This window comes from Aulonocara stuartgranti (assembly GCF_965226115.1).
Source record: "Aulonocara stuartgranti genome assembly, chromosome: 16".
Lineage (NCBI taxonomy): Eukaryota > Metazoa > Chordata > Actinopteri > Cichliformes > Cichlidae > Aulonocara > Aulonocara stuartgranti.
The window spans coordinates 6,809,464-6,831,158 of record NC_138952.1 but is presented as its reverse complement, the minus strand read 5'-3'; the positions used below and the strand labels follow the sequence as shown (position 1 = coordinate 6,831,158).

General features: G+C 37.8%; 1 protein-coding gene across 2 annotated transcripts; it reads right to left on the bottom strand.

Moving 5' to 3' along the window:
* Positions 1 to 214: 214 nt before the first annotated feature.
* Positions 215 to 21,438, bottom strand: stat4 (signal transducer and activator of transcription 4). Of its 2 annotated transcripts, none has more exons than XM_082509270.1 (24): positions 21,283 to 21,438; positions 20,996 to 21,180; positions 18,099 to 18,234; positions 14,117 to 14,215; positions 12,580 to 12,672; positions 12,415 to 12,493; positions 12,241 to 12,326; positions 11,974 to 12,125; positions 10,544 to 10,702; positions 9,479 to 9,571; positions 9,333 to 9,392; positions 9,203 to 9,223; positions 7,777 to 7,867; positions 7,617 to 7,661; positions 6,834 to 6,917; positions 6,647 to 6,745; positions 5,928 to 6,063; positions 3,802 to 3,854; positions 3,517 to 3,611; positions 2,586 to 2,722; positions 2,213 to 2,404; positions 2,061 to 2,106; positions 1,857 to 1,962; positions 215 to 1,122 (listed from the first exon to the last, which is right to left on the bottom strand). In XM_082509270.1, exons 2-24 carry the CDS (start codon positions 21,121 to 21,123, stop codon positions 1,099 to 1,101), a joined length of 2,214 nt encoding a protein of 737 aa, XP_082365396.1. In that variant the 5' UTR covers positions 21,124 to 21,180; positions 21,283 to 21,438; the 3' UTR covers positions 215 to 1,098. The 2 variants fall into 2 exon arrangements, with proteins under 2 accessions (XP_082365396.1, XP_082365395.1); XM_082509269.1 differs by having other exon boundaries at positions 7,777 to 7,870; positions 21,283 to 21,437.
* Positions 21,439 to 21,695: the final 257 nt, after the last annotated feature.

Here is a 21,695-nt window from a genome sequence, read left to right as displayed (position 1 = left end):
TTCCATGTTACTTTTCTTTAAACTAGAAGTGGCTATATTTGGATGAGAGGATGGGGAGCTGAGCTTTCAGCTCACAAGTTTCCTCCATTACTCACACAGGTGTAACTCACAGAGACAGAGTCCAGAGGTCAAATTCTGGGACTCAAAGGAGTGGAAATGCCGAAAAGACATTTAACACCTCCCTGTGTCTGAACACACCTGTCAGTCAAAGCACCAAGATTTACTTTTTATTTTGGCATTTTTGATCTTCTGTAATACAAAGTTGTACTTTTTAAGTCAACATATTCTTTAAAAAAATGTTCAGCCATGCTGTTGCATAATAACCTGACTGTGGTCAGAGGTTCACACATACAGTAAATAATCTGATTAGGAGTAATGGGGATTCATGAATAACATGGTATAAATAATGATTTATTCTTTATGATAATAATTTCTGAGCAGCAGCAGCAACACTGAGACACCTCAGCCGTGTTTTTTGCTGTTGTTGTTTTTTTTTGTTTTGTTTTTTTTTTTAACTTCCGCAAGAACCCAAATACAGCCTCACCCTTCAACAATCACCGAGAATCACGTGATTCTCCAGAAACGCCGTAAGTAAAAACCGCCAAGCAGCAGCAGCTGTTACATGCCGACGTCTCACTTCCTACTGCTTTCGAAATAAAAGCACAAAACCTCGGTGCTATTTCAGTGAGGTGGCCAGCAGGGGGCAGGAGAGCTGAGCGACTGTGTGAATGAGTTAGACAAAGGGAATCAAAACACTGCGTGTATTTAACTTTTTTGCCAATAACAAACAGGTAAAAGAGACAGATGCAGACATAAAGTATCAAAATAATGTCAACTACAAAAAACATAAACAAAACATGTTCAGATTGATTTATATACAATTCATTTCTTATAGAAAAACATGACTGAACATGCAAAATATTAAAGGCACAAAACCAGCATGATACAAACTTTTCTTTCATGGACAACAAAGCAAAATATGCTTTAAAAACACATTAACCACAAACTCTGTAAAAACAACACCCTCACGGGAGTCACGATATTGACAAAGGATTCAAAGAAGCTCCAGATGCAGATGTTTTTTTTTCTTCCCTCTTTTTACTCTGAATACGGAGAGCTCATCTGTAAACGCAAAAAGAAGAAAAATATTAGCAGCATAACATCGGGACAGATTCAACAAATTCTAAGATTAAGCAAAAAGCAGTCTTCCGTTTCAGCAAGGCTAATCAGAGGCAGTCTTCAATTATTTAATCTCAGCCTGCGATCACAGGTCAACAAGAAATGTAATCTGATTACAGACAGACTGTCGGCAAACACAAAAAACAAACTCCATTTAATCCAAACTTAAAATCCTAAAACATTGACTTCATGAATATTCACATCATGTCATGTGAGACAACTTTCCATCAGTGTGATTGATTACAACACAACAATTCATCAATCACTGATCAGTGTGCCATGTTTCAACAGTGTTTGCAGAAATGTCTCTGCACTGTTCTCAGTCTTTACGCTCAGGAGTTAACGATAATAAAAATGCTTGCTATAAATACAGAAAATATACAAAACCCAGCTTTTCGGCGTTTGCCACTTTGGTCCTAGTCGCAGTAATGTGTAATCTCTAACTTCTGATCTTTTATAGACTACGTTGACTTGAAACAAGCAGAATAATGAATTTACTGTTTTTATTATGAGGTTTCCAGAAGTTTTCCACATTTGACCTTTTTCTATTTTAGCTCTACTGCACAGAGCGATAAGAGTTAAGAGTTATAAGACACATACAGTGTCTTATTCATTTACAATAATAAAATGCATATTATTACCAGTATTATCCACTAAGTACAATAATGTAAACTTACGGTGTCGATGTCGAAGCACAGGTGCTCATTGAGCATGTCAAACTCTCCAGGTGTCATCGGGGGCTCCGGAGACTGACACGACCGCGGGGTGGTGCTCGCGTTGGAGCTGAAATACATTAAAAGAGACATTAAAATACATTTTGCCTGTTTTTGAAATTCTGTTTAAGGTTAACTGAGCTCGACTTGACTGAAATATTAACTCACCGCATTTCTGAGATGGGGATCAGGGTTGATGGGATGTAAGGATGCACTGGAAGTTTAACAGAGGTTTATATTAATATTTAATTCGACCTGAGAATTAGCCTGAGAGTTTCCCAGCAAAAACTTGAACACTTCACCTCATAATTAGATCTTACCTTTGCTGGGCTGGCTGTTGTAAAGCCGCCCGAAGGCCTCGTCTTTGGGGATGTCGGGGTAGAGGAACTTGAGTGGGTTTTCGGGGACAACCCCGTCTGAGATTACTTTGTAGTCTCGAATGATGTCGGCGAACGGGAGCGCGCTGAGCCGGTTTTTAGTGTAAGGCTCCACAGAGTTAAACTTCACCTCACCTGGTGTGAAAAGTTACTGTTAGCAAACTTTGTTGTCCACTGTCAGCAAAGCAAGTAAAACCGCACAGATTTTCTATCAACAAAGTTTATTTAACGGTCTTATCATAGTTAAAGGTTTGGTATACATTTGCATTTTATTACCACACGTGGTCTGATGATGTTGGTTTATGGGAAATCTCACCGTTATCGCCGTGCTCCACCCAGGTGAAGGTGATTCCGCCGAGGTGGCTCTCGCTGAAGCGTAACAGGAACGTGCCTGGCTCTTTGTCCTTCAACAAGGCTCGCTCCATCTCTTTACTCACAAATCCCATGATGTAGCTGCGGAGGCGGAGAAAGACAAAAGAAATTTAGGTTTTTGGTTTCAGCCAGTGAGATCTGTTGTCCAATTTCACATTTTAGATCTGCCATTCATACGAAGTTTATCCTAATGCATTTTGAAGCTGCACATTTCTAAGACAGGGTTGTAGTCATCCATTAGACATCCATTGATGCTATTTTTTTGGGATAAAGCCTTTATAAAGGCGTCTAAATTTGGCTGACATACACACTTGAACTCATAATAATTTCTGTTGATTCAAACTCTAAAAAGACAAGAAATCCTCCCAAAAAACCCCTTAAAAATTAAAAAACCTCTAACTACTAAAGCAGCAGCATTAACAATAGATGTAAGCATTAATTACCTAATAGAAATGTATATTTATGCCACATTTTGTTTTCATTTAGTTCTGTATTTACATTCCATTTGAGTTTCCATGTATTTGTCCTTTCCATTTCCTTCTATGCAAATGAGGGCTTAAACTTGTCTCTGATTGGTTAACACCAGATGCTGTGCTCACGGCAAGAACGCATATTGATATTAATAAATTTAATGAAAATTTATTTTATTGTAATGTAATATTAAATATATTAATATTTTATAAATGTATCTAACTGTTCTGTCTTTCCCAACTGATGTTGGCAGTTTTGGTCCTTCATATATGTTAATGATAGCGGTTCATGTATCTAATAACCCTTTCATCTTTTTGTGGAGTTGTTTTTGTTTGTTTGTTTGTTTGTTTGTTTTTAGAAACATTTTCTGTTTATGATCTTTCAGCCGGGACACGATGACCTACTTCTCATTCCAGACCGGCAGCAGGTGCTTCTTGATGAGCTCCAGGATCGAGTCGAGCCACATCCAGAAGCTGAACGGCTTCCCTGGAATATTCTCCTGTATGATTGGAAGAAAAGAGAGTGAGAACCTTCTCGGAATTTAAATTGAAATTAGATATGATGTGGGATAAAAATACATGACCAACATTAACAACACGGCAGAAGGTTTTATGACTGCCACTAGATGGCACAATAACACAGAAAATAATGGTACTATGCCGCTCATGCTCATATTATCTAAGACTCACCTTGGAAAACTTGGACCAGGACACTTGATAGTCGCTGCAGGAGGCATGCTGACCTACAGAGACAAAGAGAAACTATCATAAATGGCCGTCCCAGGAAAACAAGGTCAGCAGCTTTTTAGTTATTCTCTGAACTTGTTTTAGAAAATTCTTTGAACTCTGTGAGCAGCAGCACTAATGTACTAGTGTGACCTTCCCCGTGTGGGCATAAAGTGGTTTTACTACAGTTTCCGAGACAAACAGCATGTTGTCATGAAGCTTTGAGGTACGAGTTCTCATCAACAACAAACCCACCGAATCAAAACGCAGCGCATACGCAACGGCCTTTCATGGTGCCTTTTTCATAGGCTTCAATGGTAATCTGGGAAATTTCAATAAAAGGTAATATATCTTTCCTCCTGGAGCTTATTTATCTCATAGAGCAGGGTCTGTGGAATGATAATGAATATAAAAACCTGGTCATCTCTTCCTGCCTATGTTACATCCCGGTAAAGCAAAATTTTTAACCAAACAGGTAAAGGAAAGGAAAAGGATGTTTAGCTACAATAAAGATGAAAGTACAGAACCAATGTGAGAGAGAGAGAGAGATCTCAGGGTTTGTTTGTTTTTTGCCTTAATTCATTTATATTCATACAATTTACTATTTTCACACAGTGGGATGCTGAGCAGACAGATCAGGAGCAGGCGATATACAGCGGGGTGTAAAACTGTCTGCCCCATTCCTGATGTCCTTGTGTTTTGCATATTTATCACACTTAAATGTTTCAGATTATACAACTAATTTAATATTAGAGAACACAGCACGAGTAAAATATTTAAATGTAAATGATTATTTCATTGATTAAGAGAGAAGTTATCCAAACCCACCTGGCCCTGGTTGAAAAGGTGATTGCCCCTTTTGTTAAATTGTGATTAACCACATCGTTTGGAAAGCAAAGTTTAGCGTCACTAAACAAACTCAGGCCTGATTACTGGCAGACCTGCTGAATCAAGAAATCACTTTAACAGAACCTTTTTGACAAACTGAAACTAAATACCTCAAAAAGCAACTTATCATGAGCAAAATGAAGACTGGAGTGGCCTGCTCAAAGTCCTGACCTGAATCCAATTGAGAAGCTGTGGTTTATGCTGGAAAACCCTCCAATGTGGCTGAACTGCAACAATTCTACAAAGATGAGACAACTTCCTCCACAGTTATTAGGTTTAGGGGGCAATCACTTTTTCACGCAGGGTCATGTAGGTTTGCATCTTTATCCCTTAATAATAAACACCTTCATTTAGAAACTGCATTTTGTGTTTACTTGTGTTATCTTTGTGTATTATTTGAATTTGTTTGATGATCTGAAACATCAAAGTGTTACAAGCATACAGAAAACAGAGCATCAAAGAAGCTTCAGCTTCATTTTTAGCTCCTTTGATTTGTTGGGATCTGATTGGGTTAAAAAAACAAAAAAACCGCTGTTGTTCATCACCTTTAATGCTACTTTTGGTCTTTTAGAGTGATTTGTTTGACTCATCAGACCAAGCTCCCTGTTGTTTCACGTGAAGTCTGGCTCAGCTTGAAGCAAACGTGTTTGCTTTATGCATAAACTTGAGGTTGAGCGAGTAGCGGAAGTGGTCAGCAATATATAAGAACAGCCACGCTGGAAGGGTGATTCACTGGATTTAAATGAGGTAAGGCTTTTCATTTTTATAGACCCTCTGATCGCCCCTCAGAGTTTCTCTGCTATGCTGACTTTGACTTTATAGCTGGACCAGTCTGATACTTGGCTCGAATAACGTTTCTGGTTCTTCCCCTTTTAAACTGAGCGACTTTCTGGAGTCTCTGCACCACCTACATGCTTGAATATCTCTGCTGGCGTGTGGTTTCACAATGACAGAGGTGTCGCTTCACCCTCCATAAACAAGTAAACACTCTCCCACCTCTCTTTAGATGTTTCTGCCTTCAGCTTTAACTTTCTGTCCTAATTAGCTTGTTAGCTTGCAGTTGTCTTAAGTATAATATTTTACTGTTTGCTGTGTTGGAAGATGTTTTTCCAGGTTAACGACTTTAAAGCCACATTTTTTTTAATGTATTTTTTCTTAATCTTCAACCTTTGCGAAAGAACAAAACTAAAAGACAAACATACCAAAGAGCTTTTCTCCCAGCATGGTGAGCTGCTCTTTGTTGAGGCCTCGCCCGGCAAAAGTGGAGAACTGCCAGCTGAGGACCTCAGAGAGCTGGCTCCAGCTGGCCCGAGGAGGGTTCCCAAAGAAAGCCAGGTTCTGTGGAGGAAGATGGAGAAGGTGAGGGAGGCTGTGAAGCATAAAAAATGAAAACAAACATCTCCAAAACAGCTGGAGAACATGAGCTACAGTTACAGAAGAACCAGAGTAAATGGAACATCAGCAGAATTTGTTGTCACGCTCTGGAAGTCAAAGACTTGGAATTTAAGTCAGTTTTCTTCTTGTTTTATTTATGAACTGATGTTAAACTCAGGAGATGGGGGTGAATTGCAAGATTTATTTGTAATTTATGTCATTTTGATGCTGTTAATCGTGCATCTGTTTTGGGAAAACCAATTTTAGAGACTTGAAAAATGCAGAAATGCCCTGTGAAGATCCGCACAACAGAGGTCGACTGAAAAAATAAAATCTGTGTTTCTTTCTTTATTATTTTATTTTATTTTAAAGATAATAGAAATGAATTTATAAAAACAAAGGCTTTTAACAAAGATGTCCAGGTGTGTTCAAATAAGTTGAGCTGAAAGTGAGGTTATGTTTGATTCAGCTCAACTTATTTCATTTAAAACTTAAACTTTCAAATGAATGAATTTTCTGTTTTTAGAAGAAGTCCAGTATGGCTCACCCTCGGCTCATCAGTCAGGAGGTTGTACCACATGACGGAGGCCCAGCCTCCAGGCAGCTGGCTCACATTGGAAATCACAACGAGCGGCAGGGAACACGTCTAGAAAATAAAAATAAATATTAGTAAATTATTTTGTAAATGAACAGCAACAAAAACAAGTTTGAAATAGATCTGCTCTGCTGCTGACCTCCAGGTCGATGGTGAGGCCCTGCACCGTGAAGCAGGCCTCAAAACTGAGAGAGTGAAGTTCTTCTGTCACAGAGAGCAGGCCCTGAAAAATAAAACACTGAAACATCAACTGGCGTTCAAAGGCAGATTCATTGAATATGATGCACAAATCCATCTGAAGCAGCATTAATGGTCACTGCGGAGGACAGAAACTGCCAAATCAGGAGCAAATGATGCTATACATCAATTAATATGTCATTAAATACATTAAATATTAATTAAGCCTATACATTAAATAATTTACAAACTATGGCACTGATAGTTTTGCTTCAATATTTACTTACCTTTGTATTAATTCCCTAATTTATCTACTTTCCCATTCAATGTTTACATTTATTTAAATGTATTAGTTACATGATGTATTTCTGAACCAACCATGAAGCATGGGGTTGTGTCATGAAGGGCATCCAAAAGCAGCTGAAAATCAATTTAGGTCATATCTTATAAATGAATAAGACCTATATGGATTTAAAATAATGATTTATTTACTTTAGAAATACAAATAAACACAATACACTGCAAATAATAAAAATATAATAAATAAAATAGAAAATTTTATGGGAAGAAAATACTACAAATAGTACAAAAAATGCAAAAGAATACAATTTTTTTTAAAAATCAATTTAGATTATTTAAAAAAAAATCCCTACACTTTTTGTGGACTTCATTAAATATGAACTTATTTACAGAGTCTCTTTTATTTGGCAGTTTTCGTCCTCCGTAGATCATCTACATTTCTTACCTCGTTCCCTTTGGTGCCGTTGATATATTTCTTCTCTTTCAGCTGCTGTAAAACACAAACTCTGAGTGAGATGACTAAACACCATTTTAAATAAATGGTTAAAGGTTCAATGAAAGAACCAGTTAAACAACTGTCAAGATTTGTTAGAGTTTTGTCCTACCAGATGTCTGAACTCCACTGAGAGGCAGCCGTTTGAGTAGTCCTCAATGTCCATAACTTTAGTGTTGTTGGTCAGGATGAAAAACTGACGACTTCTAAGGAGAAAAGGAGAAAAAACTTGATTTTCTTATCAATGTTTACCAGCATCCATCTATAAGATGGACTTAATTCAGAGGATGAAGTGTTTGTGGATTGTTTTAGACAATAACATAAACCATATTTAAAATCTGTATGTAGTTTTCAAAATAAAACACTCCACTTATTTTACTGTAAAGGTTTTTAAATCAGGGCGATTTTAAGAAGGTTCAGCTGCAGACTGTCCTTCCTGCAATGTATAACACCGTATATAATCTGTCAATACATGTATAAATCTAAAACAGAGATCTATAAAAGAAAACCAAGCTGATTACATTTCGCTGTAAATTTTTTTGTTATAATTTGCGGATGAAATCTTTAAAGCCCACATATCTTTATGGATTTTTGAATAACTGACAAGTCAATAAGTTATAACAAAGTCAAGTACATTATGCGAGTGTTTCCTGTCTTCCTATTTCCTATTGCTTTTCCTGTCTGTTCCAGGCTAACACTACCAGAAGGTGGCAGTAAACACCAGCTGTTTAAACAGCAAAAATTGAAGAAGTGCTACTTCTATAAAAGTGAAGTTCAGGCAATTGGCTTTTAATGAACATCGAGTATTTTTGCTTTGTATCCTACTGAGAACCGAGGAAAAAAGCAAGAGAACAAGTAAATCTATCACGGCATGCCTGTATTCATTCACATCTCAGAAAACATTCTCAATCACTCACTTTTCTTTTCTTTTTTTAATCCATTTGCTTTCAGTAAACTCCTATAGCTTTTAAGGTGACTTTAACCCAATAATATGTTTTTTCTGCATCTGGTTTTACAGGAAGTTAGAGGCAAAGTTCCCCCGAGGTGCATGTTTGGTTTCCAAGTGCTTTTTCAAACCATATTTACACCTGGTAACGCCAAACAAATAACACGCCAGTGAAGCCATAAAACAGGAAGCTTTAGGGCTGATTTTGGCTTTTAATCTTTAAGTTTTTACCCCCTTACAGACATTTCATTATTTTTTTTCCAGTCTTGAATTTGTATGATGTTAAATCAGAGTGGATATCCCTGTATGAATACCTCAGGCACAGATGCTCCGCCCACCTGCTATTCAAACCTTTTGCTTTCAAGGGGGAGCCTATCAGAAGTTGTCTTAAAGAGGAAGAAGCTAAAACAGGTTATTTCATGTAGAGAATTAAATGAGGGGGTTCTAAGGTCCAGTATTAGATAAAGTAGTATTATTTCACTAAACCATGCCTAACTACTGTATTAGCGAGCAGATTAGGTTGCTTTTAATCTGGTGCTGTTTCCTGTTCTCGGACATTTAGTAGTAGCACGCTTAGACAGTTTGTACTCACACTCTGCCCGGGGGGAGGTCCCTGCAGAAACACACAAGCACAGCACACAACATTTTTACCTTATTTTTATTCAAGCAATGAAGACAGGTTTACTGTGGGGTCCATTTAATAAGAAAATTAATCATCTTACTTGTCAAATGTTGTTTTCACTTTCAGCTGATAATCCACTTCTGGAAGTTTAACCAGGAGTCTGCAAGAAATCAGAATAAACTGAAACAAACTGCAACCCAACAGCAGAAACAAATCCTGAAACAACAAGATGTCACATCACCATACCTGACTTTGGTGGTGAACTGTACTCCAGTCTTAATGATGAGGGGTTTCTGTGGATGTGTGGGCATACATGGCTGCTTCTCCACCACAAATGAACTGTGAAAAAAAACCCACACCTCGATTTACAATTTCACTTTAACACCCCGAGCTTGAGAGAGAACATTCAAACCACAGCTGGCCGTGTTCCTCCTCCGGTAGTTACCACCTTTCGGTTTATTGTCTAATGTGTTGTCAGAAGCTGAAGCAGAGGAGGAAGTCGTGTTTTTCATTTTTCAGAGCACTGAAAGTTGTTCTGCACAAAGATGAATTGGGCTGGGATCCCTTGCACTGCTTATTACACATCTGCATCTCCTCCTCTCCCGTGTGGCATCCCTCAAGGCTCAATCCTGGGACCACCTCTGGTTTCATTATATAGGTTATCTTTCGGCTAATAACTTAACAGCTTCAGTGGTATCTAGTACCATTTCTTTCTTTCTTATCTCAGTGAATGTGTCACTAATTAATTAATTGTCCTTTATCTTACTCCTGGTAAAACTGGGGTTTTTGTGTTAGGCTCTGACAGTTTCTCTAATGAGACCCAACATTAAATCACTACTCTTATTATTATAGATGAAGCTACACAGCTGTCAACAGGTCATTAAAATCATTTCAAGCTGCAGCAGCAAAGAGATATACACAAAAGAGAATCAATAACTGTGATTCAGCATACTCTAAGTAGATTCTGCTACTCAAACTATTGCACTTTTACTTCAATTTTAGTTTTGTTTAATAAATTAAAAGCATCTAAATACTTCTTTTCATAACAGGGTTTAATTTTTTGTGCAGCTAATTTCAGAGGTGGGAAATAACAAAGTAAAAATACTTTGTTATTGTACTTAAGTAGAATTTTTAGTTATTTGTACCTTGAGTATTTGTTAACACTTCATTCATTTCAAATTAAATATTCTTGTTCTGTGTCACCACATTTAAAAAAAAAATAAAAATCATAGAAATACCCCCACATGCAACACAGATTTCTTTCACAAATGCTAAAGGAATAAAATGTCTTCTGCTGAGCTGTGTTGGTACCTCTTGATGAGATGGTAGATGAGATATTTCACTCTCTCTTCCATCTGAGGCTTTTGCAGGGGTATTGGGTCGCTCTCATAGGTCACCTTCACCACCAGCTCCCCCAGTTTGTCCAGCTGACGCTTGATCTGGAAAAGGCTCTGGGCAGTCAGGGTGAACCTGAGAGAAGCGAAGAATAGGATGAGGGCAGAGAATTTATCTGATCTTTATTTAACAGCATAGTGCCACCTTAAAATCTGTTACCTCTGCCAGTTAGTTACAATATACTCAATTATTTTGCTCGATAGTAAACTACTTAACTGACAACTGACAATTATAGAAGATCGTTTCTGCCACTGAAAAAGAGAAATGGCTGGCAATTAAAAATCGGGGCGATCGTGGCTCAAGAGTTGGGAGTTCGCCTTGTAATCGGAAGGTTGCCGGTTCGAGCCCCGGCTTGGGCAGTCTCGGTCGTCGTGTCCTTGGGCAAGACACTTCACCCGTTGCCTACTGGTGGTGGTCAGAGGGCCCGGTGGCGCCAGTGTCCGGCAGCCTCGCCTCTGTCAGTGCGCCCCAGGGTGGCTGTGGCTACAATGTAGCTTGCCATCACCAGTGTGTGAATGTGTGCTTGAATGGGTGGATGACTGGATATGTAAAGCGCTTTGGGGTCCTTAGGGACTAGTAAAGCGCTATATAAATACAGGCCATTTACCATTTAAAATAAATAAAAAAACAAAGCGTTTTTCAGTCACAGAAACAAGCTTCCACAGTAATTATACTAACGAGTTAGCTATATAGTTAACCAAGTAATATTCGTGTCAAGTTGGGCGACATATAGCATATATTTTACAGTATATATCACAGGGTGTCATATGTACTGGGAAATTAATATTCAATCTATAAATAAATATTTATTAGAAATAATGTATACATTTATTTTTTTGTATAATGAATTTACTTCAGTTTGTGTTGGTCCTCCATATATCTATATAAAAGCAGATATACAAATGGTACTTAACTATTACAAATGCAACAGATATACAACCATATGTCCTGTTTACATAATTTATTAATATTATTTTAGCATTTTTGGGCTTCCATACAAAGTACTGGTTATGGACAAATCAAGTGTGTGATCATGTATGAGTTGTATAGTTTTAATGTTTTATTTGGGAACAGAATGGTGTGTATGTGTAAGTTTGGTGATGGAGTTTTTATTATGAATGAATGATGAATTTTTATGAATTATTATGTCTATTTTTATGCTTAAGGACAACAGATGGAAATTAGCCCTTGGCTATAATCTGGTATGTTTACATTCATGTAATTTTTTTTTTTTTACATTTATGTTCATTAACATGCACTGTCCTAAATAAATAGATAGATAGATAGATAGATAAATAATTAGCATTAGCAGTAAGGATTTCTGACTTTTTGTTGGAGGTCATTACCAGCTCTGCAGCTGCTCCAGCCCGGTGAGCAGAGGACCCCCGATGGCAGCAATCTGCTGCCTTCGTTTCCAGTCCTGCAGCTCAGGGTTTAGCTGAGAGGTCATCAGGTCGTCAATCTCTTTGATCACAACGTCCATCTTTGATAAAATCTCCTAACAAAGGCATAAAATACAGTGTTTATGGCTGATCAACACACTGTGAATGAATTTTTTTATTTGTACACCTGCATATATTTTTGTCACGTTTCAGAGCTTTGCATGTGCGTACCTTCCTTTTAAAGTCAAGCCGGTTTAGCATTTCCTGTAGTCTTGTTACTTCCTGTTTCATCACGTCAGAGTTTCTATCAGTTGATTCTGACACAACCACAAAAACAGTAGTATGAAATAAGAATTCTAAAATAGTAAATGACTTTTTATTTTTACAACTTGTAAAATGGCTCACCTCGAGACTGCAGGGTCTTGTAGCGGAAATCAAAGTCATCTTGCATGTCCTCGATGTATTTCACAGCCTGGTCCATCAACTGGAAACACATTTTTTTGTGTAAAATTCATCAATAAAATTCAGCTTTGTGTTTTCTCCATCCTGTATTGAAGGTGTTTGAGTTACCTGCACGCTGCCCCTGATGATCCCAACTCTGTTGTCCATGTTCTTCTGCCTCTCAAACGCCACAGAGTTCTGCAAAGACTTCTCCAGAGGACCCTGTAAAAAAAAACAAAAAAAAAAAACATTTACAACTTTGCATTTCTGAACAGACTGTAATCTGTAATCTTTATTTACTTCTGATTTAACCATATCAACATTAATGACATGACTCTCTCATATGTCTGTTGGTGCTGCTCCCACAGCATCATAACTAAGAGCTGTTGAAATGTTCAATTCAATTTTATTTATATAGCGCCAAAGCACAACAAAAGTCGCCTCAAGGCGCTTTATATTGTACAGTAGATACAGAGAATGTTGCAAATGTTGTGGTTTTGTGATTCAGGGTCATGTGGGGTTCATGTTCAATACAGTGTGTAATGAATGTTTTTTAAAGTTGCTTTTTTGCCATCTTTAGACAAGAAAACGTTATTAACTTTGGGAAAATTCAGGGTGCCAGTGCATGAATAAAAAACATGTTACTCACTGGTTTTGGTCTCTGCAAACTGAAGACTTAATTAAAGACTGGATCTTCATCATGTTTATGTCTTTGAGGCATTTTTTAACCAATTATCAGAGAAATACCACAGTTTATTTTGAGGTAGAGGCTGTCCACAGCTTTGGGGTGAGTGAATATTCACCATAGTATTATAGTATTAGCACGTAGCTGTGTCTGTGTACAGTTCATGGATGCAGCATGGTAATCAAGCTTTCTCAAGTTAGCTGAAAATTTAGTTAACATGTAGCACAGTGGCTACATGCATCTTTTGTATACAGTCGATTTATTGGACATATCGTGTACTGGGACGTGTTGAATATTTTTCTGGCACATTAAATTTTAACATTGCGTGGGTAATATTTTGGGAACAAACAGCCTCTGTGCACAGAGAATCTCTAAATGTTTAAACTCTAGCTATGAGTATCTGCATATAGAAGACCTCTTTCTTCCTCTGAAACCTGAAACCAGACTGAGTTTAAACCTGCAATAACAGATGTGTTGTGCCATCTGATGTGAGCAGAAGCTGCAAAGCATCACTGAAACGTTTTAAGGCGATATAGTAAACTTCTTTATGACTGCTTTAGTTTTTGGTCTTTACAACGTTTTTTTGCACGGATATTAGAAAGAAAAGGTGTTAATGATGTCTGTGTGCTGTGTAGTGCTGGGGAGGTAGTCCAAGGTGAGTTTATTACTCTTTATTGGCTCCAATAACAATAAAGTTATGGTGCATTAAACCCAAACAGTGAGCTAAGTGAAGCAGCAGTCTCTATGGAACAACCCAGCTTAAACAAACACAGTTATCCTGTTCACGGGAGTAGAAACACTTTAGTGATTACCGTAAAAAGCCAAACACTGATTGTTGGGAATAAAGTGAACTGGCTGGTTGGGAGGGTGGGGGTGTGAAATATGTTTTACAGTGTAGTCTTCCTGGTAGTGGCCCAGATTTACCAGCAGAGACTGTAATAAAGGGACTTTCCCTTCACTGAGGCAGACAATGTGACAAACCTGTTCTTGCATGCAGGCACTGGAGGGAACACGGCGCTCTTCCCTGAGACAGGTGGAGATGACTCTGGCCATTACAGCAGGATTGGTGGCGTATTTCAGCTACAGTGACGCAAACAGAGAAAATTTCAGTTATAAAACCCCCTGAGAAAAAACCTTCGAACCAATGATTTCCTAATGATGTGATCATTTGTGTAAGTAGGCTATAAAACCAACCACAGCATGATCAATACTCCCACAGTGTCTGTTTATCTGTGAAGAAGAGATGAAAAGGAAATCCCTGACAGAGCGGAAGCCCTTTAGTTCAATAACAAAGGAATGAAGTTTAACTGGACACAAAACGAGCATTCTCCGTGAACAGCAGCTGAGTAAATAAAGTCAGATATTTGGAGCTCATCCAGGTTCGACTCTTTAAGGGCAAAGAATTTAACCACAACATTTAGTTAAATATTAGAGAACAGATTCGAGCGTGTGAGCCTCATTTATAAACATGTAAAAGTTGCATAATCAAAATTGTAATGATGCAACTTGCACCATGAGGTTAAAAAATAAAATAAAAGAAGCAACATTAAGACAAACCTTGTTAACCTTTAGCAAATAACCCTAACTGAGGATTATTGTCCACTAGAAACCTTAGATTTCTTAAGTAGGGATAGACTTCAGGGCTCAAATTATTATTTTTGTTTTAAATTGCATTCCCTATCTATGAGTGCCACATTTATTTATTTCTCCATTCAATCTATCCATCTACGTTCATTCACTCATTAGCATTTTCTCCTTTTCTTCAAAGATGTATTTATTTCATTATTTTCGTAATACATTCCTTTTTTGCTTTTTTATGAGGCAAATCACAGAGTTATGCAATGACATTAATCATTAAAATAAGAAATTTAAAGTAAGTAAAACAGTAGAATCAATAGAAACATATATTGTATAAATAAATACCCACATTTATTGGTTTTAAAGTCGTTAATGGCCTTTTGATGTTTTTTGGTTTGTTTTTTTTGCATTTGCTAAATATTGATAAGTGGGATTATATATTTTGTTTCTGTGCCTTTAATGACATATTCTTTTTCGTGAATTCGGTATTCTAATGATGCCTTTAATGGTATATTCATTCATTTTTTTAAAAATCAACTTATTTTTGATTTTGGCAGTTTGGCACCTCCATACATTCCTGCCAGATGCCTGTATCTTTAAATCTCTTTATTTTTAGACTATATATGGCTAATATATGCGGCAGAAGCCACAAACTTTCCGAAGCTGCATATCGGCCTCTACATACATTCAAATGCTCACTAAGAAAAGTACAAAAAACTTCTTCTGGAGGAAGAGGGAAAGTTTTTGTCTCGCCTTCAGGTGTGACTAATATTTCATCACTAAAACGACAGACTGAGGACGCACAAACGCACACACACACCTACACGCTCAGTCTTATGACAGCGGCAGTGATGCACTGGTATCCTTTCAGAGTTTGTACCGTTCACCAAGCTGACCTACATTATTCAGCAAAAATTCACTATAAATACTTCTCCTGCTGTTATGGGTACTTTACAGTCAAACCCAACACTCCTGACATTTTCCCTCAGCAAGCAGCGAAGGTCAGATTAAAAATGTGCGCCTACCACTGCGAGGGATTTCCCCTCGAAGAAAGACCCTGCGTGAACATGAATGGAAGAGAGATTCAAACATGAGCTAAAATCTCTCCTCTGTTACATGAACACATAACAACAACAACAACAAGCCACAAACACCGTCGACTATCGCACAGGAGTAGCTACTTCCTCTAAGAAGTGTTGACACATAACACATATACATATTCACAGGAAGCAGCGGTATGAGCCTCGAGGGTTCATTCTGCAAGAGGTATCTGTCTTTCTTCCAGAATAAAAGCGAGTGACGACCACAACCAAACTTCCTGAGAAGCTCCTCTGGCAGAATATACATCCTCAAAGGGTTCATCGACAGAGAGAATAACTTAAAGCGTTTATAGACAACAATGAAAGAAAGGAATTCAATGTGCAAAAGCTCTTTACTGACTTCAATTGATTAAAACAGTAGCAGCAAAAACAGGAGCTGCAGCTTTCAGGCAGCACACAAACAGAAAGCTGCACATTTACAGCAATTCCCAACTCGTGAGCACGGCAATTATTTTACTTCCCTTTCACCTCAGGCACATGTACACACCACGAGGCTACTTCTCCAAATTGAGGACGCTTTAATGACAACAGTTCAGGGAGTTCACGGCTGAACGTTTTCTCTGTGTTCAGTTTGTTTGAGGTGTGTGGATAAAAGTGCACAACAATAACAAGAAGCCACGGGCAGAGCAGCACTATAACCTACAAGTACTGAGCAAAGAATCCAACATGACCTCTTTTCTGAGCTGTACAAAGGAAACTCATGTAGAAACACCACAAATATCAACTTAAATGAGAATTAAAGCTGCTTAATCTGGACTGCCATAAATAAACTGCAGCTAATTACGAACTTTGCAAAATTCCCACAACTCCTGAATACTTTTAAGTCTGCAAAGTTCAGCTAGAAACTTCTTCTACAGATTTGCATGCAGTTGAATCCATGCTCACAGTTGTGGCTTCAACAAAAAAAAAGAACAAAAAAAAGCCTTTTCTTCGAATGTAATCATGAGAAATGATTAACATGCATATACTTCCTCAAAAACATCCTAAAGCTCCACAGCCTGTGCTGAATCATGTGATTTATGTAAAACTATCAGACTGATCAGGATCATCAGATTTGCTTTAATCAGCACGACACAAACATGAGTCTGATTTTAGATGCTGTGGGGCTCTCTGCTAGTAGCTTGTATTCTTTAGGTCTGATCAGTTGTGCAGAGAGTATAGCTCTGTACACGTCACAGTCCATTCTGCTGCTTATATCAGAAGTGACATCATCAGTAAACATAAGTGACCCGTTCCTGCAGCCATAAATGCCCAGGCCCACACTACCTCCACCATGTTTAACAGATGTTATACGCTTCAAATCAGATTTCTCTCCTTCTCCAAACTTTTATCTTCCCTTCACTCTTGTAAGACTTTATCTTCTTTCAGGACTCCAGAATCCGGCCTGCCTTACCACAGACCTCACCTGGCCGTTAAGTCATCAGTCAACTGTCCAATTACTTTTGAGACTCTAAAAATATAACGTGTGTATAAAAATAGCTGTATCTCCTACACAGTTAATACAGAAATTGTTAAACCCCTTGAATTAAAGCTAAAAGTCTGCACTTCAGTCAGCTCTTAACTGTTTCATTCAAAGTAGTTATTTTTCAGTAGTTTTGAATTAATATTCATTTATATTTTTGGCAGTTTTAATCCACTATGGATAACAGTAATATTAATATTAAATAAGAAACTCAAATTTTTATTTTTGGCAGCCACCATAAATAATGTTAACTAGATAAATCACTATTAATTGAATATCAGCATGTATTATTAATATTTTTTATTTATGTTAACTTTTTGTATTTTTGTCATTTGCAATCTTCCATATAAAAATACCAGTACCTAACTAACCAGCTTTTCCTCCATATGCGATTTGAAACCCATATCTTTGTCATCTTTCTGCCATCACCGTGTGCCGAACGGTCTCATTCACTGCTGTGTAAACATGTATGTGACGCTTTAAAAGCACGTGTTGAGCTTTTATCTTTCCACATGATCACGTCTTAGTAAAAATCTCACCTGTTTCTTCTGTAATATGTGTCAATAAAACTGTGTGAGTAGAGCATACACACTTCCTCTATTTACACTACATCTGTCTGTCAAGGCTGCTTTCCAGTATGGGGCACATTAGGGTGACAGTTGTTTTTGTCATCTGTGGAGCACTCAGTAAGTGCATCATGTGAAAAAACAAGCATGTAGCTTCTAGCCTGTCCTAGAAAACAGGAAGTCTAACAAATGTTTGTGTTACAAAGGCAGATCTGAAGTGCTGAGAAATTAGATGTCTGGGGGAGAGGTGGACTCACTTGCAGCTGCTGCTGGATTATTTTCATGTTGTGTCGTTGCAGAAAGTTCTGCTCCTGCGAGCGCACCCTCTCCAGCTGGGTCAGCAGGTTGGTGAAGAGCACGCCAGCCATCGACTCGTCGTTCACCGCGGTGTCCCTAAAAGTATACAGAGTGACACATTCAGGAGATTCAGAGCAACAAAACCTGTGAAGAACAAAGAAGTTGCTTTACCACCTACCACAGACCTACAAGGTCTTGAATAATCAGGCCCCATCTTATCTTAATGACTTTAGAGTACCGTATCACTCCATGAGAGCCCTTCGCTCTTAGACTGCAGTCAGACCAGTTGCAGATGGCTGCCCCTCCCTGTGCCTGGTTTTGCCAGAGTTTTCCTCCTCTTAAAAGGGAGTTTTTCCTTCCCACTGTTGCCAAAGCGCTTGCTCACAGAGGTGAGCAAGTTGTTGGTGTTTACTCTGCATTATTGTAGGGTCTTTACCTTACAATATAAAGTGCCATCTGGGAACTGCTGTTGTGATTTGTTACTATATAAATAAAACTGAATTGAATAGTTCCTTGCTCAAGAGTCAAAAAAATAGTGGTACTTTTGTCCATCCATCCATTTTCTTCCAATAAAGGGTTGGAAGACAATGGATAGGCTGCGCTCACCTGCAACCACCATGGACAGGTGCCAGTCTGTCATAGGGCTAACACAGAGAGACAGACAGCCATTTACACCTATGGGAAATCTAGAATCATCTGTTAACTTAACCCCACTAACTGTATGTCTTCGGACTGTGGTGTGGGAGGAAGTCAGAGTACCCAGACAGAACCCTCACAGACACGGGGAGAACATGTCATGCCCCCAAAAAACCAAAAACTGCAGTTCCTTGAATGATCACTGAAGCCAGACTTCAAGAGTAAGTTTGTCTTCTTGGTTTTTCTCTCTTCTCATGCCGATAATGATGCCGCCACAGCTCTGTACCCTTCATTCCAGTACTTAGGGTGCGAATTCCCCTGCAGTATTCTCGTGAGCAATAGATGTCGCAATTGAGACAAAACTTCCACATTCGCACTGGTATTGTCTCTTCAACCCAGCAGAAGCACAATGGACCATTTTAAAGAAATCGACAGCTGCAGGACCGGCTGACACGACACCAACATGGTGGCTTGCTACAGCAGGTGTGACATCACTTAGGCGTACAGCGCCGTTCGCAAGGGGATGAATGGCGACATAACAGGATCCTTCTACTCCCAAGTTAAAAATCATAGACTGTATTTAAAAAATAAATGTAGCTACCATTACATAACCTATTTATTTCTGATATATGCATTTCTAGACTGAACTTAACCAATAATCTTTGAGGAGAAAAAGGTCTTTTAAGTTTTGAAAACAACAAGAAACATGTACCTTTTCTTTGTATAAGAAAAAAAATAAGAAAACTATGAAAAATTATGTCTTCAATACATTTCTTGGACTTTTTAAATTGTATTTCTTGTGGAATAAAACTCAAAGGTTTGTAGCCTTATGTACATGTTATTTAGTGAAGGAATGGAAGAGCCTTCAGGCAGGTTCTCTCAGATCTGCCCAGCACCGTTGAAAAATGTACTTTAACTCAGACCACAATCATTCCTAAATCCTGCTGAAACCGAAAACTAAAAGCATCCATTTACTCTCCTTTTAGCTAAAAGCAAACACTCTGTGGGTGATAAATGATCACTGTTCTCGTTGATAAGGAAGAAGGTGCAGCTACAGCGGGTTTTTCACTGAAAAGAGCTTCCTGTAGGAAATGAGGTCTATGACGTGAAGTTGTGGGCTGTAAAACCAAGAAGTCATGGTTTTGATCAATCAGCTTCAACTGAACAAAAGTATAAACTCAGCGATTTGAACTCAGCTTTGTCAACATGTTTTTGATGCACAGGTGATCGTTTATGTTTGCACAAACTTTCACTGAGCTTCAGAAGACGTCTGGATCAAAAACTCCTGCTTTTCTGGATTTAAATTTAAAAAGCCTAGACCCATTAAAAATATAGATATCTATACACTTAAAATATTTGATAGACAATATTTCTGTCTTATTTTGCTTCAGAACTATTACATAGGATTATTTCCTTGAATTATTTATTCATCCATTTTAATTTCAAGTTACTCATTTCTAAATTATTATTTTTTCATCATTTTGCCTTACTCCATTTTTCCTCAAGTATTTTTCTTAAAGAATATTTATTTAGACATTTATGCTTTATTAAACAAATATAAACGGCTGACATTGTGAGTGTTTATGGAGGTGATTCTTTGCCAGCATATTAACACCAGACTCATATCCTAAATATATTTTCATATACTTATTATTTGGTTATCTTTAGTCTTATGTACAAGGTTATTATAGTCGACTAAAACTAATATAAAATGAATAAAATAAATATTTGAGTTAACTGAAATAAAATAAAAATATGCATTTTATTAACTGAAGATGATAACTCCATGTGACTGAGTCATGGGTTTATTTTATACTTACATTACAAAAAATAAAACTGATACTAAAACTAAACCATCCCCACCCTTTGGAAGCAAACTACAACTTAAGTTAAAGCACAAATAAAAACTCACTTATATAAACTGCTATATTACAATCATTACAAAGAAAGAAGAATGAAAAGACAGACATATTTGGTAAATAGTAAATAAATAGTTCACAATACTTTGATAAAAAAGAAAAACATTAATATTACATGTTGTGTACTTAATTGCATAATTATTTATGTACTAAGTCATTAATTTGTGTATTTAGTTAATGTTAATTTTGGCAGCTTCAGTCCTCCATACCATGTGGTCTTTCAGCCTATGAAGACAGCTGCCTTTTTTTGTAATACAGACTTTTTTTCCCCCACACTTCTTTGCACATAGATGAAGACTCACCAGTCCTGAGACTCGATCCAGCTGGCCAGCCCCTGCCTGATGTCCATGGGGAAGTTATCGTCATACAGGTAATCCACCTGCTCCAGGAGTCTGATCTCCAGCTGTTGAATCTGCTTCCACTGGCTCATGATGCTGTGCCTTCGGACACCACGCGATGCACACACCCGTTATCACCAAAGAGTGCTCTAAAAACATGAATAACATGTTAAATATTATCTAAAATTACGGATTATTTATTGTATGTAATTATTTGATCGTTTAATGTCGCTTCTCCTCGTGTTTGTTACCTGAGATGTTTCCGCGCTGCCTTCCCGTCAGCTTTCATCTACCATGTGCACTTGTTTCCCTTGCGCTGACTTTCGTTTTTTATATGTGCCTCTCAGATCAGGAAGCGACCTCATTTCCCCTCAGTGGCTGTTCTCAGGTACTCAGAAGGCCCCTCCTCCTCCTGCCAATCACACACTCAGAATGATCCTAAACTTTTAGACAGGTAACAGGTGCAACTAGAAAAGTGATACTGTAAGGTTATATAAAGAAACAGACTAAGTTAGAGAAGTAGCTGAAATGAATGCATCATATTTATCTCAGCTGATTACATAAATCTTTAGATAGGTAATTAATGATCAAAAATTACTTTCAGCTAGATCACAAATTAATGATAAACAGTCTAAATGACCAATCAAACATAATGGATAAACCA

What these genes read in the sequence shown, in the direction of transcription:
- stat4 (XM_082509269.1), bottom strand. Translation starts at nt 21,123, where the DNA reads ATGAGCCAGTGGAAGCAGATTCAACAGCTGGAGATCAGACTCCTGGAG. An exon ending in TAATCCAGCAGCAGCTGCAA is followed by an intron (nt 14,216 to 18,098) that starts GTGAGTCCACCT and finishes GCGTCACTGTAG; the next exon opens with CTGAAATACGCCACCAATCC. An exon ending in CAGTTCACCACCAAAGTCAG is followed by an intron (nt 9,393 to 9,478) that starts GTATGGTGATGT and finishes GATTTCTTGCAG; the next exon opens with ACTCCTGGTTAAACTTCCAG.